Below are 13,693 nucleotides of genomic sequence, written 5' to 3' on the forward strand. Positions count from 1 at the left end.
AAGAACAAATTTCAACCGTCTGTTCCCGTCTCGCTAGCAGGGTTCTGAGCTGCACTCAATAAGCATTGATATCCTTTTCTATGGCAGGGGAACCATTAAAGAGACCTCCTGGCTTACACCAAAGTAATATCTACTTGGTTGTAAAACACCGTCACTGATTGGTCTGAACTCAATATATGCAAGATTTTTGCCCAATAGAATTCGAAAATGCCCAAACAAAGTGGCTCCTAGTATCGATCATGACAGACAGTTCAACCATGGCCACATGAAGTAGTATTGCTTTACAGACGAACAGCGAGGTTTGTTGTGAATTGGAATTTAAAAAAAAATAACCCACCGGTCAGACTGTAACTGCAAATGACTGATAATTTGTAGAAGCTGGACCAAAATTTGCTGAGGGTGAAAGACAAAATTTCCTTTCACCAAAAGTTTTTAGTATTTCCTGATGTTTTTTTGGAATTATGGCTTAGCCAGCAACAACATAGCCCTAAACGCGGTACAGTGGTAGGCTTCGCAGGGGCAAATACTTGCCTTTTCCGTTTTAAAATTTTCGACGCTTTGAATTTTGACCTGGGTCAAAGGTCATAAAGGTCTAAAATGGGGTCCTAAAATAACGAGATTTTAGGTCTAAAATGGGCTCTGGCTGCATACCTGCGGCCGCACACCCCACCACTTCTCTGACCAAGTACCCCCGGGGGTTGCTGTCCGAATGACGTGTTGTAATCCAAAGGAATGGCATACGAATGGCTCATAGACACAAATAGTGCAGAACAAATTAAACATATAAATTCCAACAAGGTCCAAGTGTCGAGAAAATCTTCTGATTCTACACCACAGGTGAATCAGGTAATCAGGTGTATCAGCATATGAGCACTGTGTGATGTTTTTTGTGACTGACAGGCGCCGCTCTATACCTAAAGCTTCCTCAAGATCAACTACGTTCAAATATAAACAGAAAATGTCAGAATTTTTATTGGAAAGTATACGTTGTATGCGGAAAATATATGGAAAAGCGTTAAACAGAAATAAAATTGTTGAAAAATCATCTAATTATACGTCCATCTATTCAGATGTCCCGCCTGTCTACTCATATTTCTATCTTCTGTCTGTCAGTTCCCGTATATTGTCGTATTAATTTTGATTTGGTAACAGTTCCAACAGCAAATGCTATAAGGGCTGGACCATTTGATGTTCTGGGGAGACTGAAGATTGACATGGGAGCATTTTGTTTTCTCCATACATCACGACTTAGTTGTATGTATGTATGTATGTATGTATGTATGCATGCACGCATGTGCACACATACATACATACCATACATACATACACACAAACAAATACATACATACATACATACATACATACATACATACATACATACATACATACATACATACATACATACATACATACATACATACATGCACATACATACATACATACATACATACATACATACATACAATACATACATACATACATACATACATATATACATGCACACTTCTAGCCTATGCAAATCCATTGGTTTGTCCATACGGCATTATTCTCCTTTGTAATTATCATTGCACCGCTCTGTTGCAATTTCTCCATGAAAGTTCCATCCGGCAATAAATAACGGCGCGCTAGAACAAACGTGTTGGGCAGTAAGGTTCATACATTCAAATTAAAGTTCATTCGATCAATTGTACTTTATTTTCCCATTTGTATGACTTCCCCATCCTTTGACACATTATAAAATCCCAATCTCTCTCTTGACACCAGTACACAAATTATCCGAGTCAGGGTCTGAAATTTGGCTATGCAGACATAGGGGAGATACTTAGTGCATATGGTGATTAAAACCTGCGCAGGTCACTTGTGTTAAAAAATATTCTAGTTCCCTAATGTCACCAACATCACAATTTGATAGTGAAAAGAATTAAAAACTTTGATAAGATCAAAGATAGAACACGCCAATCAGTACCAAGGTAACAATAAGCATACAGTATTTCTCTCCATATAATTTGTAGTATTCGTTCTTTTTTTTGAAAATGTCACTTTTTTGCTTTTTCTTCACCCACAAAGTAAACCCAACCAAGTCATCATTAAGGCACGTGGTTTAGATGCTTCTTTTTTGGTAGACCCCTAACAGAGTGAGGAAACCGTGGAAAAGATATCCTGAGTGGCTTCTGACAACATGTATTGCCGAACGCAATCTTCACACCTAAAATGACCGGCCACAATTTGTGATAATACACCACCCTACACGTTATGATTGCATTCCTATCGGCAGTTGCACATTGAACAACTTATATTTCTATTTTATTGTAGTAAAGCTTCATGTTATCCGCTGCGACATCTTTCTTCACTCTGGGGTCGGTTCCATAGGTCACATTCTTCGACATGTCTTTGGAGAATCGGCTACCGGGCGGTTTACGACCGAGAGACTCGGCCAGGGTACGCGTCAGACAGGGACGGTTGCCGCAGCAGATACCGACGTACTGGATGCCTAACTCCTTGCACTCCTTGCCGAACTCCTCGATGTCACCATGGGAACACGATGCCACCTCCAGGTTGGTCGGAAACAAATGTTCGCCTGAAAAAAGACAAATAGTTTTAACGATGGGTGTATACCAGTTAATATGATAGAACGATGAAGGAATGAATATTGCTGGTTTGCGCATGTGCACGTGAACAATTAGACTGAAAGATTCAGTCGCGTGCGGGCGCTCCGGCGCACTGCGACCTACGACCCTTTACCACTAAAGGTAAAGGGTCGTAGGTCGCAGTGCGCCGGAGCGCCCGCACGCGACTGAATCTTTCAGTCTAGTGAACAATAAGTGCATATTGGTTTAATTGCCTACCATGAGAGTTCAATATACATGCAATATAATCAAGAGTATCTCTTTGATGAATTATATAGTGTCTTCTAAATTGTGCAATATATTCCGCATAATGCGAAATCGCCACTGACACGATTGAAAGTTTGACCTAAATAATGAGATTCCTGACAGTACATTAAGCCAAATTAGTAAACCATCCAACACGCTGTAGAGCGTGCAGATGTGTTACAAGGTCTATTCCATAGTCACCTGTTTTCTAAAATTCCGCTCTGTGCCTACGCGCCCATAGACGTGTGTAATAAAATTTCCCTCGGTTCGTTGTATAGCGGGAAATGCTTGTCTGAACGTCGTAGTGACAGCCAATCAGAGGCGCCTGTTGGTCACGTGTTTAGGGGTATTTAACGTAAGCCAGGTGTTTAGGCTGACCATTCTAGGCCAGCACTCACTGCTTGTGCAGCCACTTTCAAAATTAGGTGTTATTGATGATGCAGAGTTATGAAATTTCAAAAATATTTGAGTTTGCATTAATGTCGACAAGTAAGGATGACACCCGAATCCTCCCCTAAGCGCATTTGACATTGCGTCGGGTACAGGTTTCCAGGATTTTTTCAAATATACGTTTGTTTTTTTTGTCTGGTTTTTCCTGGGCGGTCTTATGCGCTGGAAAAGGGGCGTTGTACTGTTATGTATTTTTTTTCCCAGAAAGTACTTTTCTGTCTGTAATGCTCGACAGTTTTTTGGTTTTTGTGGAATAAATGAGACCGGCTGGCACTCGGTGACGGCGTCTGGCAACCTACCATTAATATGGGTATTTGTGTGTTTGTGTGTACGCAGTGTGAGCGTGCGAACGTAGTTAAGACCATATCTTCTTATCAGGCATATGTACTCACGTCTATAGGGCGCGTGGGAGCTCGAGCAGAGCGGAATTTTAGAAAACGGTGACCGCGCCTAGTCAAATGATAACCAACCTGTTTTAGGGTCAGACAGAACTAGAAATGTTGGTTCCTCGGGCGTTGTTCTGTACGGCACAGGGAGCGCGGCTAGGGGTACCTGCAAAACCAAACGTCATTGCAAATCGTGAACAACGAGGGTCATCATTTATCATTGTAACACGCCTCATCCGCAGTCTGTATTCTAATTCGCCAATCGATAGTCACGTGGGATGCGTTCTTTTTGTGCTGATCCACGTAAACGACGTCATCAGGCATAATTTGTTTGAACTATTGCCTGCCAGGCATCAGTTCCGAAAAACGATGCCCTCTGACGTCAAAACGATATTTGACGCGAACGCGGACCGGAATATAAACAAAGATGTCGTCTGCGGCCGATCGAAACGATAATCCAGAAATTTCTTGGTTTATCCTACTTTCTGAAGAAGAATTGAATGCTTAGGTTTCCAACAAGGACTCGATACGGAGAAAAACTATAATCAAAGGTGCATTGAACGTTTTGCAGAAGTATTGCGGTCTTTTTAGGAAATCTTTTTCTTACTGAACCACTCCAACATATTACATCATAGACAAGTTTTGTGTATGGTACGTTCTTATGCATGGCAACGGATGAGGTGTGTTACAAAACACATATTGACTGGCATGAGGGCAACAGCATACGTCTTTAACCCTCGGGGTACAGACCTATGCTGTTGCCCTCATAGCCAGTCAATATGTGCATAATAAATAATAAGTTGTACCAATCAAGATCTGTAGAAATTTCGACATCTCACCTTGCAGACTTTGCGAATTTCTCGCATTATTGGCATCATGGTGGCCGGACCACGGGAACAGTTCAGACCAACGACATCAGCTCCGGCGTCTTCCAACTTCTTGCAAGCTTCAGTCAGAGGTACGCCGTCTGACGTAATTGCTTGTCCGTCCTTGGTTGCTATGGGATATGCAGCAAGCATTATAACAGCAGGGAGGCCTGTAATAATAATAATAATAATAATAATAATAATAATAATAGGTTTCACATGACAGATTTCAGGTCGCCTTTTAGTCGGCCCTAAGTTGGCTTAATTTATGAAGGGTGAGAGAGGTGGGTCTGTCTTTATTAGGTCTGCCAAAGCCCCAGTTGACGCCTTAGCCGAGAGCAAGATCGACATAATCGACAGCGCGGACGCACACCCCAATATTTCTCATCACAATCTTGCACCAGGCCAAAAGCAGACGTGGGTCTTGAGTTTGAAACTTCCCAAAATGTGTAGTAACTATGTCACACAAGGATATGTAACATGTATGAGTGATACCTGGGATCGCGAAGTATTTTAAACTGTTTGCGAGCGAGTCCATTGTTCCAGCTTTCGCTTTTCACAAATTTTGCTGGGAAACGTGAGCTTATACTGTCTGTCTTTATATTTCCACTTGAACCATCTGTTTACTACTTTCTAAAGGAGAACTCTTGGAAGAATTTTCATTACAATATAATGCTGAAGAGATTGAGTTGAATTTTCCTGTCTAAAGGGGTAACAAGGAGTCGTAAGAATAATATAATGCCAGGTTGAGTTATGTTAGTGTCAGACTGAAAAAAATACACATCAAAACTGGAATTCCTGAAGTGTGGTTCAACAACTTCAAATGTTACAATCAGCAAGATATGCTTTAAGTATGCTATTGTTAGGCCAAGAAAAGTAAAAAGTGTGTTTCTCATCCTCGCACGCCTCAATTCAGACCCACAGCGTCAACCTTTTTTTTCTGCTCATAAGGAAATTAAAATAAAAACCCCGCAAAAATACGCGATGATAGTGCATAACACAGTGCTGTATAAAACAGAACTGTAAACATAATAACTGACACTAACATTCCATTCAGAACAGTACACATATGTCACTGTTACATTAAGTTGACAAAATTAAACTGTGCATTGCTGCACTAAAAGTCAAACCACGGAACTGTTGCTATACAAAAATACTAAAGCAACACTGCTGTGCATTTATCTCTGCTTGCATTCCTATACAGTTTTCATATTTTTGTTCGTTCTTGTTGGTTGAAGAATAAAAAAATGAGAAAAAACCGCGTCACCGCATCATTTTTGCAATATGTCTAGGATGAGAAACAAACTTTTTACTTCTCTTGGCCTTAGTCAGTGTTAAATTTATACTAGTATGGCCTTGAAAGTTACTTCAAAGCTATCGATACCAAGTTACATCTTGAAAATGTTACATGCCATCATCGTGCCAAGTAGTAGCTGAGGGCAGAAGAGGTCGTCTTGGAGTGGTCGTCTTTAAGGTAGAACGCACCTCGGGGACAGACATTCGGACTCTCAAACTTTTACAATTCTCTTCTGATATACCACATGTGGGGGTTCATTTTAAAGCTCTTGGTAAAAGAAAACTTTTCACTGGCTTAGTTTTTCGAAATTCGAAAAAAATTATTTTTCTCCATAGAGTTAACACAGGGATGGCGGCCATTTTGAATTTCTAATATCGGTAAATCTTGGGTAATTTGTTTCTCTAGTACAAAAATTTGCATGGTGACCCCCTATTTTTATTCTTGATTTTGAAAGAGAATGATTGAAAGATTCCTTGAGGAAAGTTAGAGCAAAAGTTTAAGTCTTTCACTTTCGAGGTGCATACTACCTTAATATGAGCGAGTAACAGTATATTGCCGTGACCTTGAGGTAATTAGGTAGGCTATGCAATATTATTGATTTCAATAATTTTTTACATATTCACGTGCGTACACAATTCGTATATCTTCGGTTACACATTAATATGACACAACACTTACGGAAAGCTATAGTAGATCTGTTTTTCAAAATAGTTACATTGATTGAAAAATGTAAAATGCATAATCATGAGTACCTTTTCCATACTTTTTGATTGCTTCTAACGCCAACATAGCTTCACCGAGATACATGAACGTCTCACCGATGACGTAATCAATTTTGTAATCCAGAGCCCAGTCAATCATTTCCTGTTAGAAGCAAAGACAAAATGTTCTGAACTGTTTTGCCACTGCTGTGATGCAACCAACGAGGTAGATATTTGGACTCGTAAAATTTGTACAATTCTTTTCTGATCTACCACTTGTGGAGGCTCATTGAAAAGCTCTTGGAGAAACAAAACTTTAACCCTCTTAATTTTTTTAAATACCAAATGTAATTTTCCCTATAGAGTTAACACAGGAATGGCGGCCATTTTGAATTTCAAATATTGCAAAATGTTGGGCACTTTGCTTCACTTGTTCCAAACTTTGCCCGATTTTTATTGTTGATTTGGGAAGAGAACGGCTGAAAGCGTCATTAGGAAGGTTTGAGCAAAAGTTTAAGTCTTTCAATTTCGAGGCGCACACTACCTTAAGACGATTAGGACTAAACATCAACAGTATATATTTCACCATTGACATCAGATAAGATTGTGATCATGATCGAGTGGGTAATTCCAAGGGAAAGCGCCTGAAAGCAAATTGTCGACTGCTTGTAAGTTTCAAAATGCGATTTTGGAAAAATACAAGCATCGTTTAAGGGCGTGGTGGCAATATCAAAGACAGCCGTGTTTTGCATTCATAGCTGATGATTGTCCATAGTTATCATGGATTGTATGAATTGATTGTGCGAAAACAGTAAGTGCGCTCTTCAAGTAGCCTTAAATTTAATGGAAAAATCCATTTAATGCTTGGCAGACAGCAATAAGTCTCATAAAAATCCCGTTCTCATCAAAGTTTATGTAACAAACCTTGAACATAGCTGTGATTTGTTCATTTCTCTCCGGACTATCAGGGTGGTATATATTGGTGTTGCATATATTTCCCGCCAAGAGCGTTCCAGTTTCATCGGCAACTTCTCGACCAAGTCTCAGAGCCTCTCTGTTTATCAGTTCTATCTTATCCTCCATGTTCATCAAGCTGAGTTTCTCGCGATGTGCATAGTACTGAAAAAAGCCAAAGATACACCGTCTTGGTCGAAATTGATTCATATTTCTGATAAATTCTAAGCCATTGAAATTCAGCTTAAGTCAATCTACCAGTCTGAGATTTTTGAATGGAGTGAACCAGCCTCCGTTTAATTTGATTTTCTTTTTGATTTCTGTCGATTCACAAAATTAACCCCATCGTTTCTCCTTGCCCACAGTTGGGTTTCTTTTCTCTTTTGTCACTCAGGAACGCTTAGAGGGATGGGGTCATCCAGTCTGCGGCTGCGCATATTGACCAATACACCCGGTGCGTTGCTGTTTACATATTCTAATACCCGTTGTTCATATCAAACATTTTGAAATGGTGGCTGAACCACGGTCCTGAACCGAAACTGGTGACCGCGGCCGAAGCAGCTTCATATAAACATAGGGAGGCAACCAAAGTTTATTATACAAAGTCTTGGAACGATTGACTACAAAACAGGCGGATTATTAACATGCCTAAAATGATGAACTTGCTTCAAATTTACTCGACACTCATCGCAAATTTCTGGGAGGAGGCAACATTTATCGACAAAAAAGTCGCGCAGCCGCAGACTGGATGGCGACTTCACTCTAAAGGGACAGAGCTGAAACTTTTAGTGATTTTTTCCCCTTTATTTTCCATTGGATGTCAGCCAGTTTCTTGTTTTATCCCCGAAGCAAATTTGAATTACGCAGTATTCAGCTCCTCAACTAAGCAATGGCCTGTGCATGCATTCTTATCACTGTCAACAATGAAGGGCAGACCAAGATTTAATTCATTGTAAACAATACCAGCGCGTTTTATACGTATAGACGCGGCGTTGACAATTAGCTTAATTGTGGGTGTATCAAATCATAATCTTCGACTAGAAACTGGTCAATTTGAGAACATGCCAAGGGAAGACAGACTGTATCTGCTATGCAATATGCATTATGTCGAAAATGATTTTCATTTCTGTTCTGTGCCTACCTACACCGATTTGAGAAAATTTAAACGTTTCCTTTCGTCATATTATTATGAAATACCAAGTCATATGTAATACAAAATCTGATGTACTCCAAAATTCCCAAAAAAATATTTAACTCGACAGCTTCAGACCAAGAGAGAACTTCACGTAAATAGAACGTATCAGAAATACAATATTATGTATAAGCCCCCAGGTCTGTCTGCACATATTTTCCTGCATTGTAAAAAGGTCCCTTTAATTGTTATCATTTTGACTAAAAATATCGGCCAAGCTATTTGAAGTGATGATAATAAAAATAGACGGAATCAATTTTTAATGTCTCACCGTGAATGCTTCGACTACGTCACTTCCGGCATGAACGAAATGTCGGTACGCATCTTTCACGTATTCCGGGTGTTCTAATATGACGACAGGAAGCCAGTAACCGCCTTGCAAGTAACCCAATCTCTCAAAGTAGAAGAGGTATCCTTCCGCGGCTATCACACTCTCCCCATCTTTGAGCCTTTCCATAAACCCTGTGGGTTTGATGTATGAAAAAATACACCAGGGTCTAAGTATGGTTCAATAACACAAAGGAGCAAAAGCATGCTTTCAGTTTCATTTTTTGTAGTTTATTTGTTAAGAGCATTTTTTCATTACAAGCTCTGCGAAGTCTACTTACACATTTTGTGTCTCGATGAAATCGTTTCAATTAGAATGACTGGGCCATGAATAATACTCGATCGATAAGTTTGATGATTGAAGGAGGGCGTCCTAAATTGATCACGACCTGAACGAGAAATTCGAGCAAATGCTACAAAGTAGGTTATAGGAGACATCCTCAATGAAAGGTATGACAAAACACAGGAAAACGAAAGATTAGCAAAAATAATCAAAGCAGATTTTCCATGCGGATGTAAAACTCTACTTAAGGCAAGTGGCATTGACAAATTTAAACCACATGCAAATGCTACGAATGTTTGACAAAAACCCTGAAAATCAGCACAAACCACTCAAATGGAAACTTCCGGGTAACTCGCTTCAGTTGATGGAACCAGCGAATTCAAACCATGGTCTCTCCATAAAAGACTGTTAAAATCATGGGTTGTATGTGCAAATCAAGCAAGATGTAATTTTGAGCGAAAGATTCAGCTGTGTCTGGGCTCTCTGCGATCTCTGACCCTCCACACACGAACATTAATGTAGAGTCAGTGGTCCCATTGTACCAGAGCGCCCACACACGACCGAATGCTTCAGTCTAGACGACCTTGACGCTTGTAATCTCATAGACCTCTTTTTAGGGTTTATTGTATTCTGCTATCGTAATGTCACTGCATTGTTGATCAAATATTGTGGTGGTGCAGTCGGGTGCCTTGCATTATTAGTTAGCCAATAGTAGCCCAAACGTTTGTGTACTTAGAAAGGACACTTTTTGTGATTTATTAGCGTTTCTCACCTTTGACTTCTTTGGACATCTTGACCTTCCGATCTGGTGAACCTTTTAGAAAACTGGAACTGAAATAACATATACGTGATAGTGCGATTATTTTCACACCGAGAGGCGTGTACAGGTAGATATATGGGGTTCTATCAGAGCAGATAAGTTAAAAATGAATAAAGAATCACTTCAAGGTTATCATGCGTGTAATCTTCAGACTATCAAACAAACAGAAACGCATGATCAAGAGCTATGGTCTTTTCTGCTGTCTGGCTGGGGGCAGTGGATCAGGGAGGAGGTGGTCAACCTGTTTTGATTTTGGTGATATGAGAGGACATCATGTTTAGAAAATGCACATTGAGGGGGGGGGGGGGGTTCACTGTGTTTCTATTGTAAGATACAACACCCGGACAAAATGCATCATACCAATCATAAATTTGCATCAGTATGGTGCAGTTATTGCGCCCTCCCAGGTGCTTAACTTCAACATGTCGGGTATATATCAGAGATATCTGCATGTTTGCAAATCGCAAGTCTATTTGCAAAATATATTCATAATCTGCAATTTACATCCAAAGTATGGCCGCCACAAAAACCTGACCCTTGACCATTTTCTCAATGAGCAGTCTGGATGAAAAGTAACACGAACTGAAATTTTATAGTACATTGACGTAGTCACATCCGTAACATAGGAAACGGTCAAGACATTTTTCATGATTCCAATTGGTGCAGTAGGGAAAAACTTCCTCCCCGTGTCATGTTTTCAAGTGAAGGGTGTGCTTTTTGATGAGCACAATGATAACTAACCAAAGGTCTTCTTGTCATAGCCGTCTTGCGCCGTAGACAGTCGAAGCGCGCTTCTACTGTCTATGAAATTAAGGATCACAGAGAAAAGTGAGGGTCTCTTTCGCAACTGTACACATCCGTTACAGCTGAAACTTGTAAAACTAGCTCCCTACGGCTGGTTAGATGTGATTGGAATCAAGCGAAAAAGAGCCAATCTTTCTTGGCTTCTGATAATCGCTGTGGTAAGGGCGTGATTGCACTTTGTTAGCAGTCAGCAGACTGGCCCCAGTGACATGGCTTTTTGGGCAGCAGTTACTGGTTGGCCAACGCGTTCAATCCCACGATCTTCGCCACAGCCTAAATACAACAGTTCGCTGAAGTTTTTTCTTTCAATTTACTCTGTTTTGATATTTATTTGGTAGGGAAGCAGCGTCTAGCAACAACTTGTGGAGGGATTGTGCTAGCACTAAGGGGTACAGCCTGCTGCAGATTATTCCTTCAACCATGGAAGTAATACTTCAACTTACTTTTGTTCTTATATTTTATATTTGCACAGACTTAAAGCAAATCCTGTGATAATTATTTAAGTTTAATAAGTTTTATCACTATGTTATCTGAGGCGTTTGTTTGCGTAAGGTGCCAAAGCAAGCACGGGTAAGTTACTAATCTATAGACGCTCCCACTGGATTATCACTGGATTAATTAGGCAAAGTAAACAACGGACGCCCCAGCAAGTGTATCTTTCTGTGTGTATGGGCCTAAACACTTGCTGAGCAAGCTTGTGCTGACAAAACGACACCCCTACCACCCCAGTATGGACATGTGTGCTTCCCTGTTTCAACGCGAGCCGTGGCAAAACTCCTTCAGAGTGCCACGCCCAAATCTAAAGGACAATGGCTTTTAAAGTTAAACAGGGTCCAGAGGACGATGGTTTTAATTGGTCCGGAAAGATCACGCCATTCTGTTCATTTTGCGGACGATACAGTTATGATGCTGGCGATGGACGACAGGCAGATAGACCAGAATGTTTCACCGGCTGTCTTACTGGGTGACGACCTATCCCCGAGCACACATGCATCTCCTCATACAATACTAATGTGAGACTTGTGCTTGCGACTGTCAATTGAGGTCGTGCTCAGTAGAGCATATCGACCTTTTGACCGAACCTCAGCATGATGGATACTATTATAAATTATCATACCTACTTATATATTATCATCATAAAACGGTGTACCACAATCACATATTGATTAAGTACGGTGGGATGCGGTCAATACTCCAGGAATTTTGTCAAGCGATACATTGTAAAAGCAGAATTGAACCACAAAGTGCCTGTACTACCGTGGTTGAATCATAGACAGTAGAGGGGGAAGACCCCCTCTACTGTCTATGGTTGAACACGATCGCCACAACGATTACACACAGGGCCGCAGAGCAGGTGAACACAACGTCTACGCTGACGTCCGTCATCGCGCCTGCAGCGTCCAGTGGCCCGTCCACTGCAATGCTGCCAAAATACTAGACTCTCCACAGTCGCTGTGCCTTGTTTTGTGCGCGCCCACGATGGGCCTGCATTCGAAGACTATTAGACTATATACGCTGTGCAGCTGTGAGCACGCGCTGCTAGACACAGCGACTGTCCGTTTTTGCAAGGGTATGAATATTTATAAGGGTAAGTGACCTCAAAAGAAACACCAATATAACGGGGCGGAGAGAATATATACTAGTAGCCGGTAGACCTATATACGTGGTATGTTTTTATTTTTCATTTTTCATTTTATTTGGCTATGCTACTTGTCATTTTTGTTTTGATTAACGGGTGTGTGGAGTTCTATAAAGTACCCGGATCAGGCAGAAATCCGACCGGTCGCTTGCAAGAACGTCCAGACCCTGGGATTCGCGTCGCGTCTCTGAAGGGCGCGCGTGTTCCAACAGGGGAGAACGCGAATCGCAGGGTCTCTGCCAGACTACCGAAATACGTACATCATAATATGCGCTCGTACGCAATGGAGGCCAGCATGCGCGTGGACATTGGGCCCCGGGCAGAGGTCGAAGAGTTGCAGGAAGGTATCATGTCGTCGACCCGTGGGCTTTGGGACGCCAAGAACCGAGGGCTAGGTACTAAGGTACCGTGCAAGTGGCACTGGGGTCCTCAGGTGCTACGAAAACTAGCTTGAAGGTGAGTGACTGGCTGGCGCGGTCAACAGTGTTTACCAGTGGTGCACCACGAGTTAAACTGTTCACTCGCACTGCAACAATACGACAACAGACTTACCTCTGAACAGCGCGTCCTCCTCACTCACTGAACCGCACGTTAAGTGGTTGTTGTCTTCAACGACCTCGGTCATAGGGTCAAAAGGGGTGCAGCATTTAAGCAGGCTTGTCGCCTTTTAAACATTTCAAATAATGACATTCTGTTACAAAACGCACTCTTGAATATATCTTGGTCATACTAAAAATCCTCTGAACATGTAGTATTTGATGTAGTGGTAAAATTATCATTAATGCCAATGCATTAGTGTTCACACTTATTGTGTAAGTGTAACCCCCGAGCATAGCTGAACTCTTCCACGACTGACGTCACACTTGACAGGGGTATTTTCTGAGCCTCAACCAGTATTTTACTACAGTTAACAGGAACTGTTTTAAAAGCCCGCTGTCAGCGTGGTTTTCTGTGTGGCTTTTTCGGCGTGACTTCACTTCGCTACGACAGTGTTGTTGAAAGTGAAATTGTACGTGGTGTTACGTAATTAGTGAATGCCATTTAAACATCGATCGACCCTTTTAAGGTAGCGTCCTTTGATTTCTGAAGGGGGCTGCATAT

The 13,693-nt window shown here is 41.2% G+C and overlaps 1 protein-coding gene across 1 annotated transcript; it reads right to left on the reverse strand.

Annotated features, from left to right (window-relative positions):
• Window positions 1–1,672: 1,672 nt before the first annotated feature.
• LOC139133941 (betaine--homocysteine S-methyltransferase 1-like) lies at window positions 1,673–13,225 on the reverse strand. The gene is made up of 8 exons (XM_070700754.1): window positions 13,145–13,225; window positions 10,102–10,160; window positions 8,991–9,181; window positions 7,498–7,692; window positions 6,625–6,736; window positions 4,549–4,745; window positions 3,794–3,875; window positions 1,673–2,578 (listed from the first exon to the last, which is right to left on the reverse strand). Exons 2-8 carry the CDS (start codon window positions 10,118–10,120, stop codon window positions 2,292–2,294), a joined length of 1,083 nt encoding a protein of 360 aa, XP_070556855.1. The 5' UTR covers window positions 10,121–10,160; window positions 13,145–13,225; the 3' UTR covers window positions 1,673–2,291.
• Window positions 13,226–13,693: the final 468 nt, after the last annotated feature.

The sequence above is a fragment of the Ptychodera flava genome, chromosome 1, assembly GCF_041260155.1.
Source record: "Ptychodera flava strain L36383 chromosome 1, AS_Pfla_20210202, whole genome shotgun sequence".
Classification (NCBI taxonomy): Eukaryota; Metazoa; Hemichordata; class Enteropneusta; family Ptychoderidae; genus Ptychodera; species Ptychodera flava.